This window comes from Vulpes vulpes, chromosome 15 (assembly GCF_048418805.1).
Source record: "Vulpes vulpes isolate BD-2025 chromosome 15, VulVul3, whole genome shotgun sequence".
In the NCBI taxonomy this organism is placed as follows: Eukaryota; Metazoa; Chordata; class Mammalia; order Carnivora; family Canidae; genus Vulpes; species Vulpes vulpes.
Genome location: NC_132794.1, coordinates 40439577 through 40456423, shown reverse-complemented (window position 1 = coordinate 40456423; position 16847 = coordinate 40439577). Strand labels below are relative to the sequence as shown.

Here is a 16847-nt window from a genome sequence, read left to right as displayed (position 1 = left end):
TTTTAAGATGTCGAGGAAAGTTCCCTCTATCCCTACACTCTGAAGAGTTTTGATCGAGAATGGATGCTGTATTTTGTCAAATGCTTTCTCTGCATCTCTTGAGAGGATCATATGGTTCTTGTTTTTCTCTTGCTGATATGATCAATCACATTGATTGTTTTACGAATGTTGAACCAGCCTTGTGTCCCGGGGATAAATCCCACTTGGTCAAGCTGAATAATCTTCTTAATGTATTGTTGGATCTTATTGGCTAGCATCTTGTTGAAAATTTTTGCATCTGTGTTCATCAGAGATATTGGTCTATAATTCTCCTTTTTGGTGGGGTCTTTGGTTTTGGAATTAAGGTGATGCTGGTCTCATAGAATGAGTTTGGAAGTATTCCATCTCCTTCTATCTTTCTGAACAGCTTTAGTAGAATAGGTATGATTTCTTCTTTAAACGTTTGATAGAATTCCCCTGGGAAGTCATCTGGCCCTGGACTTTTGTGTCTTGGGAGGTTTTTGATGACTGTTTCAATTTCCTCCCTTGTTATTTTCCTGTTCAGGTTTTCTATTTCTTCCTGTTTCAGTTTTGGTAGTTTGTGGTTTTTCAGAAATACGTCCATTTCTTCTAGATTGCCTAATTTATTGGCGTAGAGCTGCTCATAATAAGTTTTTAAAATCGTTTGTATTTCCTTGGTATTGGTGGTGATCTCTCCTTTCTCATTCATGATTTTTTGCCCAGCTGTGGAAGGAGCCTCGGTGTCCATCGATAGATGATGGATAAAGAAGATGTGGTTTATGTATACAATGGAATATTACTCTACCGTTTGAAATGACAAATACCCACAATTTGCTTCGATGTGAAGGGACCTGGAGAGTGAAATAAGTCAATCGGAAAAGGACAAACATTATATGGTCTCATTCATTTGGGGAATATAAAAATTAGTGAAAAGGAAGAAAGGGAAAGGAGAGAAAATGAGTGAAAATATCAGTGCGAGTGACGAAACATGAGAGACACCTAACTCTGGGAAATGAACAAGGGGTAGTGGAAGGGGAGGTGGGTGGGGGGTTGGGGTGACTGGGTGATGGGCACTGAGGGGGGGGCACTTGGTGGGATGAGCACTGGGTGTTATGCTATATGTTGGCAAATTGACTCCAATAAAAAAATTAAAAAATTAAAAAATATATAAAGAACTTAGAGAACTCAACACCAAAATCACAAGTAATCTGATTAAAAATGGGTACCTGACTGGCTCAGTTGGAAGAGCATGTAACTCTTGATCTCAGGGTCATAAGTTGGATCCCCACATTGGGTGCAGAGATTATTTAAATAAATAACTTTTAAAAATGGGCAGAAGATCTGACGTTTTTCCAGAGAAGACATACAGATGACCAAAAGATGCATAAAAAGATGCTCAACATCATTAATCATCAGGGAAATGAAAATCAAAGCCACAATGAGACATATCGCATTACACCTGTCAGAATGCCTCGTATCAAAAAGGCAAGAAATAACAAGTGTTGGTGAGGAGGTGGAGAAAAAGGAATCCTTGTGCTCTGTTGGTGGGAATGTATATTGGTGCAGCCACTGTGGAAAACAGTTTGGGGGTTCCTCAGAAAATTAAAAATAGGAATCCCATACAATCTAGTAATTGGGTAAAATACTGGGTATTTACCCAAAGAAAATGAAAACACTAATTCAAAAAGATACATGCACCCCTATGTTTATTTCAGCATTATTTATAATAACCAAGACATGGAAATAACCTAAGTGTCTATTAATAGATTAATAGATAAAGAAGATGTGATATAAATACACAGTGGAATATTATTCAGCCACAAGAAGGGAAGATATCCTCCCATTTGTGACAACATGGATAGATCTAAAGATATCATACTAAGTAAAATAAGTCAGACAGAGAAAGACAAACCCCATATAATTTCACTTACGTGTAAAATCTAAAAAAAGAACAGACAAGAAACAAACAAAAAACCAGACTCTTAAATACATAGAACAACTGGTTGTTGCCAGAGGGGGATGGATGAAATACATGAAATACATAAAGGGGATTAAGAAGTACAAACTTCTATTTATAAAATAAATAAGTCACAGAGATGAAAAGTACAGCTTAGGGAATAACATCAGCAAGACTGTCACTGTTGTTTGGTGACAGATGGTGACTAGACTGATCTTGGTGAGCACTGAGTAATTTACAGAACGGTTGAATCAATATGTTGTGTACCTGAAATTAATGCCACATTGTATGTTTATTATACTTCAATTAAAAATGTTTATTTTTGTTTTTCTTAAAAAAAAAAAACCCACAATGGGAATCACAATCTCATTTTGCTATGTATTGTCAAATGGCCAATCTCCCTCCTGTATCCACCCTCTGTGCTCCTTGACAGGAAGTTGATCTGTGATCTTTGGTCATATATTCCCTCATTAACCCAAGGCAGCCACAGTTATTTCTAAGAGTCCTCAGTTCTCTTCACAAACAACAGCCTTCCATGAGCAAACTGCTGGGAAGGCTCTATAAGTGCTGTGCTGTTTCAGATTTTCATATATTTATATGGGCTGCTCCTTCTATCACTGCTCAAAGTCACACTATCACCCAACTGTTACCTTTTTGATGAAGCCTTTTCATAATTTCCACTTATATCTTATTACTTATCTTCTATGTGGAGCTTTTATTTTTGTATTTTTAAAAGATTTTTATTTATTTATTTGACAGAGAGAGAGAGAGAGAGAGAGAGAGTGCACAGGTAGGCAGAGCAGAAGGCAGAGGGAGAGGGAGAAGCAGGCTCCCCACTGAGCAGACAGCCCCACTTGGGGACTCAATCCCAGGGCCCTCAGACCATGACCTGAGTTGAAGGCAGATGCTTAACCAACTGAGCCACCCACGCGCTCCACTGTGGAGCTTTTAATACTACATTTATACTCTATTTAAATATTCACATTTCTCTCATTCAAGGGCTGTGAATTCTTTGAGGGAGATCCCATGTCTCTTATCCTGTTCCTCCTCCTGTATAATTATCATTTGTAACAGGACTTGGTATATTAGAATCTCAAATAGAGTTTTTAGAAATAATGTGAACTCCTTGAAATTTTCACCCTTTTCTCTACCATCCTGATCAATGGTCTTTGAACGTGTAAAGAAAAATGTTTTGTCAGCACACTATTTAGACATCAGAAAAGCCTTGAGTGAAGCAGAAGATATATCCATATCATAAAAATCTTATAAATATTTATTTGGCAGAGTAATTGACATTTAGAGGTTAAAATATTGATGTGACCCTTAGATAGATGAATAGGTAATTCAGGATAGTGTCAAAAAACAAGGAGTCTTTACGTTCTTGGTGGCTCTTTTTCTTGGATTGTTGTATTTTCTAAACCCAGAATATATTGGTTTTTCTTTTTTTTACCTGTTCAAAATGCATACATCTAGAAAACAAATACTCAGTTGTGTGTGTTTGCATCTGTCTTGTATGTATACATATGGGAGAACAGTAAAGATGATTTTCAGTAAAAGGCAATTAAAAGAGGGTTGCCTAGGTGGCTTAGTTTGGTTAAGCATCTGACTCTTGATCTCAGCTCAGGTCTTTTTTTTTTTTTTAAGATTTTATTCATTTATTCATGAGAGTCACAGAGAGGGAGAGGTAGAGACACAGGCAGAGGGAGAAGCAGGTTCCATGCAGGGAGCCCGGTGTGGAACTTGACCCGGGACGCCAGGATCACGCCCTGAGCTGAGGGCAGATGCCCAACCACTGAGCCATCCAGGCATCCCTCAACTCAGGTCTTGGTCTTGGGGTTGTGGGTTCAAGCTCTGCGGTGGGCTCCACCATGGGCATAGAGCCTACATTAACAAATAGTAATCAAAATATATTTACATGAGTCTTTCACGAGGATTTCATCTTTACCTCAAGCCCTGAGGTAAAAAAATACCAAACAAACCAAAACCATGAAACCTACTTATTCATGAGGGAGCTCTTCCCCTAGGTGACTCATTAACTTTCTCCTCTTACTTTTGCTCTGGGAAAATCAGTCTTCTTCTGAGATGATTCCCAGCACAGACTGAAATCATATTAGTCTTCCCTGTGCTATTTGGTGCCATTTTGAACTACCTTCTGTATTGCTAATTAGCTCTCTCTTTTCCATTCTGGGGGAATTTCAAATAGATCCATATGCCGATGTGAGTTTTCTGAGGATGCTATCTTAGGTCTGCTATAAATAACAGGTTGGTGAGAAAGATGGGCAGAACAAATGCAATCAGATTGTTGTGTTTTGTTGACTAAGATGTTTTCTGGTAACTAAATCAGAGCTTGAAATCACCACTGGAGATTTCAAACTGTGATTTAGTTGTGATCCAGGAGAGGAGGGCACTCAAGAAGACAAGGAGTTGAGAAGAGTAGTTGAGTCAATGCGTAGGGTTTGAAAAATATTCTGCAGGGAGCTTATGTTGGTCTCTAGGCAGGGATAAAGAGGTACTCAGTGTCGTGTATTTAAGGGTAAGAACCATGACGTAGAACGGTCAGGTACAATCTAGGAGGCACACAGGAGTGTAAATGACATCATAATGCACATGGAATATATAGAGTTAGCTCAGATTAGTTTGGCAGTGAACATCCGCACCAGAGCTGGTAATAGTATCTGACTTTGGTTGTGGATCACAACTTCTATGTGGACCAAGCAAAAAGAATTATCCAATTTAGTCAGTGTTTGCCAAAGAAGCGGGAATTGCATGTTCTCTCCTCCTACACTGACCATTTAAATAGTTCCTATAATAAATGACTGAGGAGAAAAAAAATCTGAAGTAATTGCTGAGGTCAAATATTCTAATTTATTTAATTGGACCCTGGTCTTATCAGAAGGATTCAGTAAACCTTGATATCTGGGTTATTTGTATATCCATTGATTCATTCAACAAAAAATACTTCTTCAGCATCTGTTATAGTTTGAACATTAGCCAGAGTTCCAGGAATACAGAGAAAAATACACAATTTCTTCCCCCTATGAGCTAGACTCACTGGGAGTAGGAGATAGAAACTGGAAGTTACATTGCATCATTGCACCTGGAGAAGGGACAGCTGAGAGGTGGAAAGGTAAGTAAGGGAAGAATATTATTTTGGGAAATGTCTCATTAAAAAAGAAGTGGAAAGAATGGGGAAAACTTTGGTTTCAAGTTAAGGATCTGTCATTCTCCATGGTAGATGAGGCTTTCTGTCAAATATTTTCTGAGAAGGAAAATTCAGGTCCTTGTCTTTATGAGATTAGCTTTTCTTTCTTTTCTTTCTTTCTTTCTTTCTTTCTTTCTTTCTTTCTTTCTTTCTTTCTTTCTTTCTTTCTTTCTTTCTTTCTTCTTTCTTTCTTTTTTTAGCTTATCTTTCTAAAGGACTTTTATGGGGTGTGTGGCTAGAAGTGTTTGTTTGGACTTTTTAATATATAAGTTAGTTTTTAATTCCTTTCCTGTATTTTTGGGCATATTTGTCTCTGGTTTCAGAATTTGAGGGAAATTTCATTCTGTTTCCTTTTCTCTTTCTCTTCTACATGATTCTTTTTATTGCTCTTGCCTATTACTTACCCCTTTGCTTAATTTCTGTTTTATCATTAAATTATTTTTTCTCTCCACTTCTCACCATAATTCTTCTCTCTTTATATGTTTTCTTTATCTTCATCTTCTAAAATATCTTATTTTAAACACTTAAGTTGAAATTGCAAAGGAATTAATTGAAATTAATTTAGCAAACACTGACTTCCTAAAACTGACAATTCTGCCCTCTGAAACTCTCCTAGGATGAAGACAGAAATGAATAATGCAGGTGTGCTCTCCTGTAGTGCTTGGAAACACAGAAACCAAATCATGCACATGTAACTATACTGCAGGGCCAAAGATGCTGTGCTAAGTTTGAAGTGATACAGGAAAGAGAGGGAACAAGATTTTTTTCCCTGCTAGGATAAATGGGGAGGCTTCATGACATGGGTGGTACTTCAATGGAGCTGTGAAAAAAAATTTCACGATAGATGGAACAGCATTTTTTATTTGGAAGAGAGAGTTTGAAGAAAAGGAAGGAAAGAGATTCAGAGATGGGGAAGGGTTTGATTTGGCGACCATAGGGTAAGTCAGTGCTGGGGTCCAAACACAGAGGCCCTAGAATCTTGGGGTTGTGTTTTAACCTCATTATAATATTTAAATATTATAATATTTCTTTGTGTCTTCACAAATTCTTTTCCTTTTCCCTTCCTGACTGAACAGTACATGACCCTTGTATTTTGCAAGGCTAAGCCTTCTTGATCTTTATTTTTGATTTCATTCATTTCTGCTTTTCCACAGACCAATTACCTCCAGCTATTGTGCACCTTCATATTCTCCTCTACTGTTCCTGTTCACTTCTCCTGTTTATTCATTAAAAAGTCCTTTTATTTTAGGCTCTCTCCAAGTATCCTTCTCCTCTTTTATTTTTAAATTGTATACTCTCAATAGACTAACTTTCTTAACAACCTATGTTTAACCTTAACCCCGGGCAATTTGAGTTTGTTCCTCTACTGTTCATTCCATAAATATTTATGGGGCACATCTCATGTTACATTCTAGGCACTGAGAATACATTAGTGAAGAATTCCTAGAATGCCTTGCCTTCAAATACCAATTTTTCTTATTATTGATCCCAGAAACACTGAATTGATCCTTATTCTTCTTGATTTCACTGCAACACTATTTATCTTCTGAAATAATTTCATTTCCTGACTTCTAGAGCCCTGAACTCTCTGGTTCTCGGGAAAGTTTTCTTTCCTTGTTTTTTGTTTCTTTTTCCAGGCTTAATTCATTTATTCATGAGAGACGCAGAGAGAGAAGCAGAGACACAGGCTGAAGGAGGAGCAGGCTCCCTGCAGGGAACTTGATGTGGGACTCCATCCCAGGATCCGGGATCACACCCTGAGTTGAAGGCAGATGCTCAATCCCTGAGCTACCCAGGGGTCCCTTTCCCAGACTTTAAATCTTGGGCTTTTCTTACAGCATATTTGACCTTTCCTCTAGATACATATATTTCTTGGAGCTTCAATGATCATATCTATGTAGATGATTTCTAAGTGACCTCTCTAGACTTAGCTCCTTAAAAAAAAACCAAAACACCGCATGTATCACGTTCCTCAACTTAAATCCCCAGAATGCCTAATATGAGCAGTTAGACTATATATCTCCCTCTAAACATTGCTGTAGCTGCATCCTACAGGATTTGGTATAAAGATATTTTGTGGGGATCTTTGGGTGGCTCAGCGGTTTAGCGCCTGCCTTTGGTCCCGGAGGATTGAGTCCCGCATCGGGCTCCCTGCGTGGAGCCTGCTTCTCCCTCTGCCTGTGTCTCTGCCTCTCTCTCTGTGTCTCTCATTAATAAATAAACAAAATCTTAAAAAAAATATTTTGTGATTCAGTTTAAAATGTTTTCCAATTTCCATTGTGATTTCATCTTTGACCCAAGGGTTACGAGTGTGTTTCCTAATTTCCAAACACAGGAAGACTTTCCAGTTATATTTTGGTCAGTGGTAGTACCTTAAATGTTTTGGGGCTGGAATATGGTCTGTGTGGTAGCAATCTTTTGAAATTTGTTAAGATTTACTCTATAATACAGCCTATGGTAAAGTTTTGTAGTGTTCTCTGAATGCTCGAGTATTCTGCATATATTGGGGACAGGGATCTCTACAATTCAATTTGATTAATCATGTTTTTAAACCTTCATTATACTGACTGAGATATTTTGTTGGTTTGTCCTAATTGCTCAGCGAAAGAAGTGTCTCACGCTCTCACTATTTTCACAAATATACAGTATTTCTGTTTCTTTTTGTAATTCTGCCAGTTTTATCTTTTTGTGTTTTTAAGCATTTGGAAGTCCCTGTGGGCCAGTAGAAGCAACAACTTGTTACCATATAATACTTAATACCTTTTTTTCCTTTCCCTTCACAGCTCTGTTTAAATCCTTTTCCACTTCTCTCTTGACATGGCTTCCTGACATCAGAGGAGAACCCAGGGTGAAATTTTAAACAGAGACAGTAATAACAAGAGAAGTTGGTGAGAGATGGAGTGAGATTAGGACCAGGAGATATAGGGCCTTTTTCAAATCTACTTACGTGCCCCTGTCATCATGGTTTGACCAAATGAATAGATAGATGTGATAGTTAATTTTCAGAATATAAAAATTAGTGAAAGGGAATAAAGGGGAAAGGAGAGAAAATGAGTGGGAAATACCAGTGAGGGTGACAAAGCACGAGAGACACCTAACTCTGGGAAATGAACAAGGGGGAGTGAAAAGGGAGCCACAGGGGGGTTGGGGGTGACTGGGTGATGGGCACTTGAGGGGGGCACTTGGCGGGATGAGGACTGGGTGTTATGCTAAATGTTGGCAAATTGAACTCCAATAAAAAATTTTAAAAAATGTACATTGCTTTAGAATATATTGTATAAAAGATTAATATATTTATTTGAGACAGAGGGTCCGAGGGTGAGCAGAGGGAGAGAGAGAGAGAGAGAGAGAGAGGAAGCAGACTCCCTGATGAGTGCCAGGCTGGATACAGGGCTCAGTCTCGTGCCCCTGAGGTCATGACCTGAGCTGACACCAAGAGCCTGACCCTTAAGTGACTGAGCCTCTCAGGCGACCCTATATTCTCTTAAATAGATAGTATGGTGGCCTTGTGTTGTGTCAGCTTAGCTAGATTGAATTACATACTCTCAAATTCCTTTTTCTGTATGTTTCCAACTAGAATACATTGTAAGGGAGACGCTTTTGCAATATTTCTAGGTTAAAGTGAAACAGCTGTCCTACTTGTAGTTCACACACTTTGTCATTTCTCTGCTGGCTTGTCTCATCGGTGTGAGGCAGTGGCCAGAACTGCAGCTGCCACACCTCCGTCGGGAGGCTTCTTGAGCTCGTCTGACTTGTGGGCCAGCTGTGTGTTCAGCTCTGTGGTGGAGGGCCCTGGCTTCTGCAGTACATCTGCACCATCGGGGTTAGAGGCGATGAGCACTGGCACTAACTTTTGTCTGACCTCGGAGACTTTAGCTTTTGCTTGTGGGTTCTAGTTAATTCCCACCTTCCTCCACTGTGCATCCATCTTCTCTTGCTGGCTGCCTGTCCTGTGGGCTTCAAGCTATGGTAGCCGGTGCAAAGACAACAGACTTACAGAGACTGCTGAACCAGCTTCCATGGTCATATAAGGTCAAAGCACTAACACATCCCTTAGTATATCATCTCCTAGTGGTTCTGCTTCTCTAATGGAACCTTGACTGATATGGTCACTAACCCCAATTTCTTGTGTTTTCCTGTTCTTTCAGGCCAATTTGGAGCCCAAAGTGACTGCAACCATGGGGGGAGGAAATAATTCGGTAGTGTCTGAGATTGTGTTGGTGGGACTCACCAGTTCTTTGGAGGTGCAGCTTGTCCTATTTCTAGTTTTCTCTGTGTTCTATGTAACAGGTATTTTAGGAAACCTCCTCATTGTGCTCACAGTGATTTCTGACTCACATTTACATTCCCCCATGTACCTCCTGCTGGCCAACCTCTCCTTTATTGACATATGGGTTTCCTCCATTGCAGCTCCCAAGATGATCTCTGATTTTTTCAAGGAGAGAAAAGTAATCTCTTTCCAAGGCTGCATTGCTCAGATGTTCTTCATTCATGTTATTGGAGGAACTGAGATGGTTCTGCTCATTTTCATGGCCCTTGACCGTTATGTTGCTATATGCAGGCCTCTCCACTATCTAGCCATCATGAACTTCAGAACTTGCATTTCACTCCTGGTGGTGGCCTGGGCCATTGGGATCATCCACTCATTGATCCAACTGGTGTTTGTTGTAAACCTGCCATTTTGTGGCCCCAATGAGGTGGACAGCTTTTACTGTGATCTTCCTCGATTTATTAGGCTTGCCTGCACAGACACCTACAGATTAGAGCTCATGGTCACTGCCAATAGTGGCTTCATCTCTCTGGGAACTTTTTCCATTTTGGTTATTTCCTATATCTTCATCTTGGTCATCGTTTGGCAACGTTCCTCAGGTGGCTTGTCCAAGGCCCTCTCTACACTGTCAGCTCACATAACAGTGGTGGTCTTATTTTTTGGTCCATGTATTTTTGTGTACTCATGGCCATTTCCCACAGTGCCAGTGGATAAATTCCTTGCCATTTTTGATGTAATTATTACTCCATTTCTGAACCCTGCCATCTACACTTTTAGGAATAAAGAGATGAAAGTGGCCATGAGGAGAATATTCAGTCAGGTGTTGAGCTTCCAGAAGCTGTTTAAGTGACTTTGATATCAAGGAAGACAGGCATCTCTGACATTCCCTGCCGTTGCTGCAGACATGAATCCAAGGAAACACAGCACCATGGGTGGTCTACTGACTAGTTTAATTACTGATTCCAGGATTTTCTTCCTGTGTTTTCTGTCCATAACCAAGGAGGATATAGTTTGATCCCTTATGAAATATGACAGAATAAAAAGTATTAATATACAATTGTTTGTACATTTTCTTGCCTCTCCTTGATAAGGAGGATTTTGGACTGGCTTCTTCTTTATCTTTTCCTACTCTGTGTTCCCAGGAGTATCTTTCCTTGTCAGAATGATTTTGTGGTTTGTAATGCAGCATCTGAAGAAAAGTGCTTTAGAAATATTAGAAAATTGCAGTTTTAGGGATACTGTTTTTTTCTTTTGAGTTTGTATAGTGAGACGTGTGAGAGTAGCTATAGTGTGTGAAGAAATTAAAGACAAAAACAGGATTTTAAAGAGATATTGTTGTCTGTCTCTTACCTTTCAATATATATTGTCCTTTAGTAAATGAAAGCAAAGAACTAAAGTTATTTTGAAGTGTGTGTGTGTTTGTGTGTGTATTTATCACAACATCAGCCTGGCATGGGACCACTGGTTTATGGCTTCTTAAACTTTTCAACCAATGCAGTAACAATTATGCATTAACCTTTATAATTACTCCAGGACTTTCAAAAGCTGTATTCCTGTACTGTCAGGGAGTTAAATAATGGGGACCTGGTAATGAGCAAAGACAAGGACCTGTTTATTAATTTTGTCCGAGGTAGTGCTAATCCTTACCCTAATTATAATGAAATCAGCAATGATTCCTCAGAAGTAGGTAACCTGTCTTCTTTTATAGTGACATGGTTAAGAGCACACTCTCCTGGGCCAGACTGCCTGACTAAATCTTTGCTTTGTGTTTTGACTAACACATAGATTGCTTAACTTCCTTATGCCTAAATTTTGTCATCTGTAAAATAGAGGTAAGTTGAACCATCTGAATTTTTCTTTTTTTAAGATTTTATTTATTTATTCATGAGAGACACACAGAGAGACAGAGAGAGGGAGAGACACAGGCAGAGGGAGAAGCAGGCTCCATGCAGGAAGCCCAATGCGGGACTTAATCTCGGAACCCCAAGACCATGCCCTGGGCCAAAGGCAGGCACTAAACTGCTGAGCCATCCAGGGATTCCTGAAATTTCTGATCTTTGTTTCTGACTTACTGAAATGGCAGTTCCTTTATGGTAGATACCTTCCTCATAAGTTTATAAGGCTTCAGCAAGCTAGTATTTGTCAAGTGCTTACAAAATCCTTGATCTAGAGTGTTATATAAGTGCCTGTGCAATGAAATGAAATAAAACATTAAAACCACTTCTCAGTTTTGATGACATTCTTCCATGCCTTCTACGAATTATTTCTTTTCCTTTCTAGATCCATTTATCAGGGCAGCCCGGGTGTCTCAGTGGTTTAACACTGCCTTCTACCTGGGGCGTTATCCTGGAGACCTGGGGTCGAGTCCCACATTGGGCTCCCTGCATGGAGCCTGCTCCTCCCTCTGCCTGTGTCTCTGCCTCTGTTTGCGTGTGTGTGTCTCTCATAGATAAATAAAATATATATATATAAAATCCATTTATCAGACCTTGATGGAGAAACACACTTTTCCTACAGGACTAAAGTATTCTATTTTATTTATTTGTTTATTTAGTTTTAAACATACTTTATTACTTGAGAGAGGGAAGGAGCATCAGAGAGAGAGAAAGAGAGAGAAAGAGAGAGCAACCATCAGGGGAAGAAGCAGGAGAGGGAGAAGCAGGCTCCTTTCTGATCAGGGAACCTGATGCTGGGCTCCATCTCTGGACTCTGAGGTCATGACCTGAGCCAAAGGCAGATGCTTAGCTGACTGAGCCACCAGGTGGCCCAGGGCTGAAGGATTTTAAATGATAAAAGTCGTTGAATACAGAGACTTCAAAATGCCACAATTTGATTTACTTTATACACTTCCTTTCATATTCAAATTGCATCCTAATGCTCTGTGCAATAGTTCTAAGAAGCCTGTCTTGGTTATCTCTGGTGTTTTTTTTTTTTTTTTTCTAATATGCTGGAAGAAGTTAACAAGCTGACTAGGGTATAAAAAAATTAAATAAACAGAAATTCAATTAACCAAAAAAGGTATTGAATATTTACTATGTTCTAAATCCTATGCTAGGAACTGTAGAAAATTGTGTGAGAAGGATATAACTTGGGGTGCCTGGGTGGCTGAGTTGGTTAAGTGCTCCATGCCTGATTTTAACTCAGATCATGTTCTCATAGGTCCTGGGATTTACCGAGTGTCCACATAAAGCAGGGAGTCGCTTGGGTTTGTCTCCCTCTGCCGCTCTCCCTATGCTTGCATGTGTGCTGTCTCTCTCAAAGAAACGCGTCTTAATAAATAAGGACGTATACAACTGAATTGTACGAAAGGATGATCCATCTCTGAGGCTACAAAAAGCACTTCATAAAAAAAACAAAAGCCCTTAATGAAAGTAAGGGGTGTGATAGGGTGGGCAGACTCAACAACAGGGTTTAGTAGAGGGAATTCATGAATTTGTGAATGTCATGGAAGTGGTTAGACCCCATGCTGACCAGTCTGTGCTGGGTGTGTGCATGCCCTAGGAAGAAGGGAAGCTCATGGGGAGCTCTGGAGGCTTTGGGCAGGTTGACAGCACAGCAAGATGGGGGATGCATACCTACTCTATCTACCTCACTGTCTGACCCGGATTGGTTAAAGCTGACAAGATCTGGCTCTGCCAACCTCATTGACCCTTTATTGCTCTTCTTAGCCATTTTGGACTTCCTTTTGTTGGAAAACACCAATACTCTCATGGCCTGAAACCTGTACACTGTATTTCCATTCACTTGCAAAGACCTTTGCCTGGGTAAAGGCAGGGCTGGCTCTTTCTCATCATTCAAGTTCAGCCCGAGTGTCAACTACAAGAAAATACTTCCTATCTAACTAAAGAAGTGCCCTCTTGCTTTTGTTCTCCAGTCAGTTTCTATCATATGCTTTGTTTGAACGTCTCCATTTGAATGATTGCGCTGTTTTATTAACTATTTTTTGTTTCCGTCCACAGGGAAAGAAGGTCCATAAAGCAGAAAACAAGATTTTTTGATCTTTGTACCCAGACGGATGCCCGACCTACAGTGGGAAGTCAATGATTACTTGTTTTTGTCTGGGGAACAAATGGTAAATAAAAGCGGAGAGGGAGAGAAACAACTCTTTCATTCTGAATCACAAGGAATGGAATGAAATAGGAAAAATCTCATAGATTTAGCACAAATGTTGAACTTATTCATAATAACAAACTTGTGGAATCTAAAGTACATTTGTAGGTTACATAAATAAGCACAAGGAAGAGAAAAGAAGAATAACTGAAAATCATTTCACTCACATGTAATTGTCAAAATTTTATTATATTTCTTTTAGGATTTTCCTTTATGCATTTGAAAAATAATACAAAATAGGACCACGTTGTTCTAAAATTCATTTAACAATATGATATGTGAGTCATTTAATGATATGATGTGTAAATCTCTTGTGCTGATAATTCTACCTCTAGCATGTAGTTCTTGGTCACTGTGTGGTAATCCAGTGGATGGATGTAGCCATATTGCTTTAGTCAATTCTTCTAATTTTTAGTTTTCAACAACTCTGCTATGAAAGATATTGATGTACCATTTTATATGCACATAGCTTTGATTACTTCCTCATAATCACTTGATAGAAATGAAATTGCTGTGCCAAAAAGTATTCGTAAGGCTTGATTAAGTATGGCAAAACTGCCCTCTAAGGTGATTGAGTTGATCTGAAATTCCATCACCAGCAGTGAATTACTCATGAGTTTCCCCCATGTTTGCAAACAGTGGATATGTGATTAACTTGAATCTCTGCAAATGCAAAAGATAAAAAATACTACCTACTGATCTCATTGATTTTTTCTACTTTCTAAATGAAATATTACATATTTACAAAATCTGTAACATATATTTGAGCTAAAATGCATAATAAAATAAATATGTGTGAGCCTATCTCTTGTTGGATCTGCTCTTCCAACCCCTATCCCTTTGCCTTTTCACCCAAAACAATCACTAGCCTGGATTTTTTTGGTTTATGCTTCTTTTGTTTGTTTGAAACACAATTGTTCTAAAGAAGTATGTAATCTACAATGTTGTTTAATTTTTGCTCATTTTTAAAGCTTACATACATTCTTCTTTAAAGATATATATACTTATTAGAACTCACTGAAGAGAGAATTAGGAATATATTTTTAAGGAATTTGTCTATTTCATCCTTACCATTTTAAAATTCATTGGTATCAAGTTTTTTACAGTAGTTTCATTACTTTTTAAAAAAGTGATATATCTATACCATGTTGAGATATATTCCTAGTCGATTTTCCTTCTCTGTTTCTGTCTCATGTCTTCATTTGTTCTTTTCTCTGTGTATTATGTGTATCACTGAGGTGTGCTTTAATATGCAAATAATTGCACATATTTAATGTGTACAATTTTATGAGTTGGATAACATCATATGGAAACATCCATGCTGCCATCACTACAATTAAAGTTATAGATGATATGAAACACCTCCCCAAGTTTCCTTGTGTGTCCTTTAGTTTTACTCTATTTTTTTGCGTGTGTGAGGTACAACACTTACCATGTCTACCCTTTTAGCAAATTTTGAAGTGTACAACATCATATTGTTAATCACAGACACTGTGCTTGTGCTGTAAGTGGGTATCCAGGACTCATTCATCTAAAATAGCTGAAATTTTGTACCCAGTGGAAAACAACTGTCTGTTTCCCAGCCTCTAGCGATCACTATTGTATTGTATGCTTCTGTAAGTTTGACTATGTTAGATCCCTCATATAAGGCAAATCTTGTATTGGTCCCGTGAATGGCTATTTCACTGAGCATAATGTCCTTCAGTTTTATTCATGTTGTCACAAATGGCAGGATTTCCTTCCTTTCCAAAGCTAAATACCATCTCACTGAATATGAATATCAGATTTTCCTCACCCACTCATTCGTTGGTGGATACTTGGCAGTTTCTATATCGTGGCTACTGTGAATTATGTTGCCATAAATGTGGGGGTGCAGTTATCTTTTTGAGATACTGATGTGGTAATTCTATTATTAATTATTTGAAGAACCGCTGTTTTTGAAGAACCACTTTTTTGCATACGGAATGCACTAATTTACATTCCCAGCAGGAGTGCTGGTGTTCCAATTTGTCTACATCCTCATCAACACTTATCTTTTTTTTTTTTAAGATAGCCTTTCTATTAGGTGTGAGATCATTTCTCAATATAGTTTTGATTCACATTTCCTCAATAATTAATGATGTTGAGCATATTTTCAGATGCCTACTTACCATTTATATGATCTTGAAAGAAGAAGAAATTGGAGGCATCACACTTTTTGATTTCAAATTAATCATTTCAAATACTACAAGGCTACAACAATTATAACAGTATGGTATTGATATAAACACAGGCATATAGACCAATGAACAGAGCATAGAGCCAAGATATAAACCCATGTGTCTGAATGTCAAACAATCTTTAAGAGTGCCAAGAATACACAATGAGATAAGGATGATATTTTTAACAAATGATGTTGGGAAACCTGAATATTCATATGCAAAACACGAAAATTAATGTAGGGATACCTCACTAAAGTGGAGTGGGAAGGCCAATAGGTGGAGCTCTCATGACCTACCACTTCTTTCCAATTGCAAATACAAGAGGAAGAGAAGGACCTTGCACTGGATGATACTTTACTATCCCAGCAGAGGGTAGGTAGGTTTCCCCCTCCTCCAGCCACAGCCCAGCTTATAAAGGACTGTCACAACTCAGCCATTTAGAAGCCACTATACTTTGAAGTCCCAGTTTAGTCCAGTGGACTTTTTGTTTATAGCAATCCTTCCCAACTTCCCCTCCCCATCCTTTCTTCTGAGAAAAAAATTATTCCTCTCCTTTGTTCTCTAGACTTGCCTATGGCTTTGCTATAGAGTGCTTCTCCCAAATTTTCTTTGCTATTCCTAAATAAGCCTATCTTTTTGCTGGTAAAATAACTGGCAGCTTTATTTTTAAGGTTAACAACTACAAAAATGGATCCCTAACTTATACCACACACAAAAATCAATTGACGATAGTTAAAAGTTTAAATGTCCATCTATCTGCAACTATAAAACTTCTAGGAAAAGACATTAGGGGAAGTTTCTTGACATTGGTTTTGGCAATAATTTATTGGCTAGAACATCAATAGTACACAAGTAACAAAAAAACAAAAATAAACAAGTGGGACTACTTCCAACTGGAAAGTTTCTGTTCTGCAAAGGCAGTAATCAACAGAGTCAAAAGACAACCTGTGGAATGGGAGAAAATATTTGTAAACCACATATCTCATAAGGGGTAAATTTATAAAATAAAAACGGGCCTCAACTCAACAGCAAAAACCCCAATACTAGATTAAAAAATGGGTAAAGACCTAAGAGAATATATTTCTTGGGAGACTTTGTAGAAGAAAC

General features: G+C 38.5%; 1 protein-coding gene across 1 annotated transcript; it reads left to right on the top strand.

The window, feature by feature from the left end:
* Positions 1 to 9337: 9337 nt before the first annotated feature.
* On the top strand, positions 9338 to 10279 carry LOC112919841 (olfactory receptor 4F3/4F16/4F29-like). Its single transcript, XM_025998343.1, has one exon. It carries the CDS (start codon positions 9338 to 9340, stop codon positions 10277 to 10279), a length of 942 nt encoding a protein of 313 aa, XP_025854128.1.
* Positions 10280 to 16847: the final 6568 nt, after the last annotated feature.

Excerpts from the sequence above, each read along its gene's own strand:
- LOC112919841 (XM_025998343.1), top strand. The coding sequence starts at position 9,338 with ATGGGGGGAGGAAATAATTCGGTAGTGTCTGAGATTGTGTTGGTGGGA.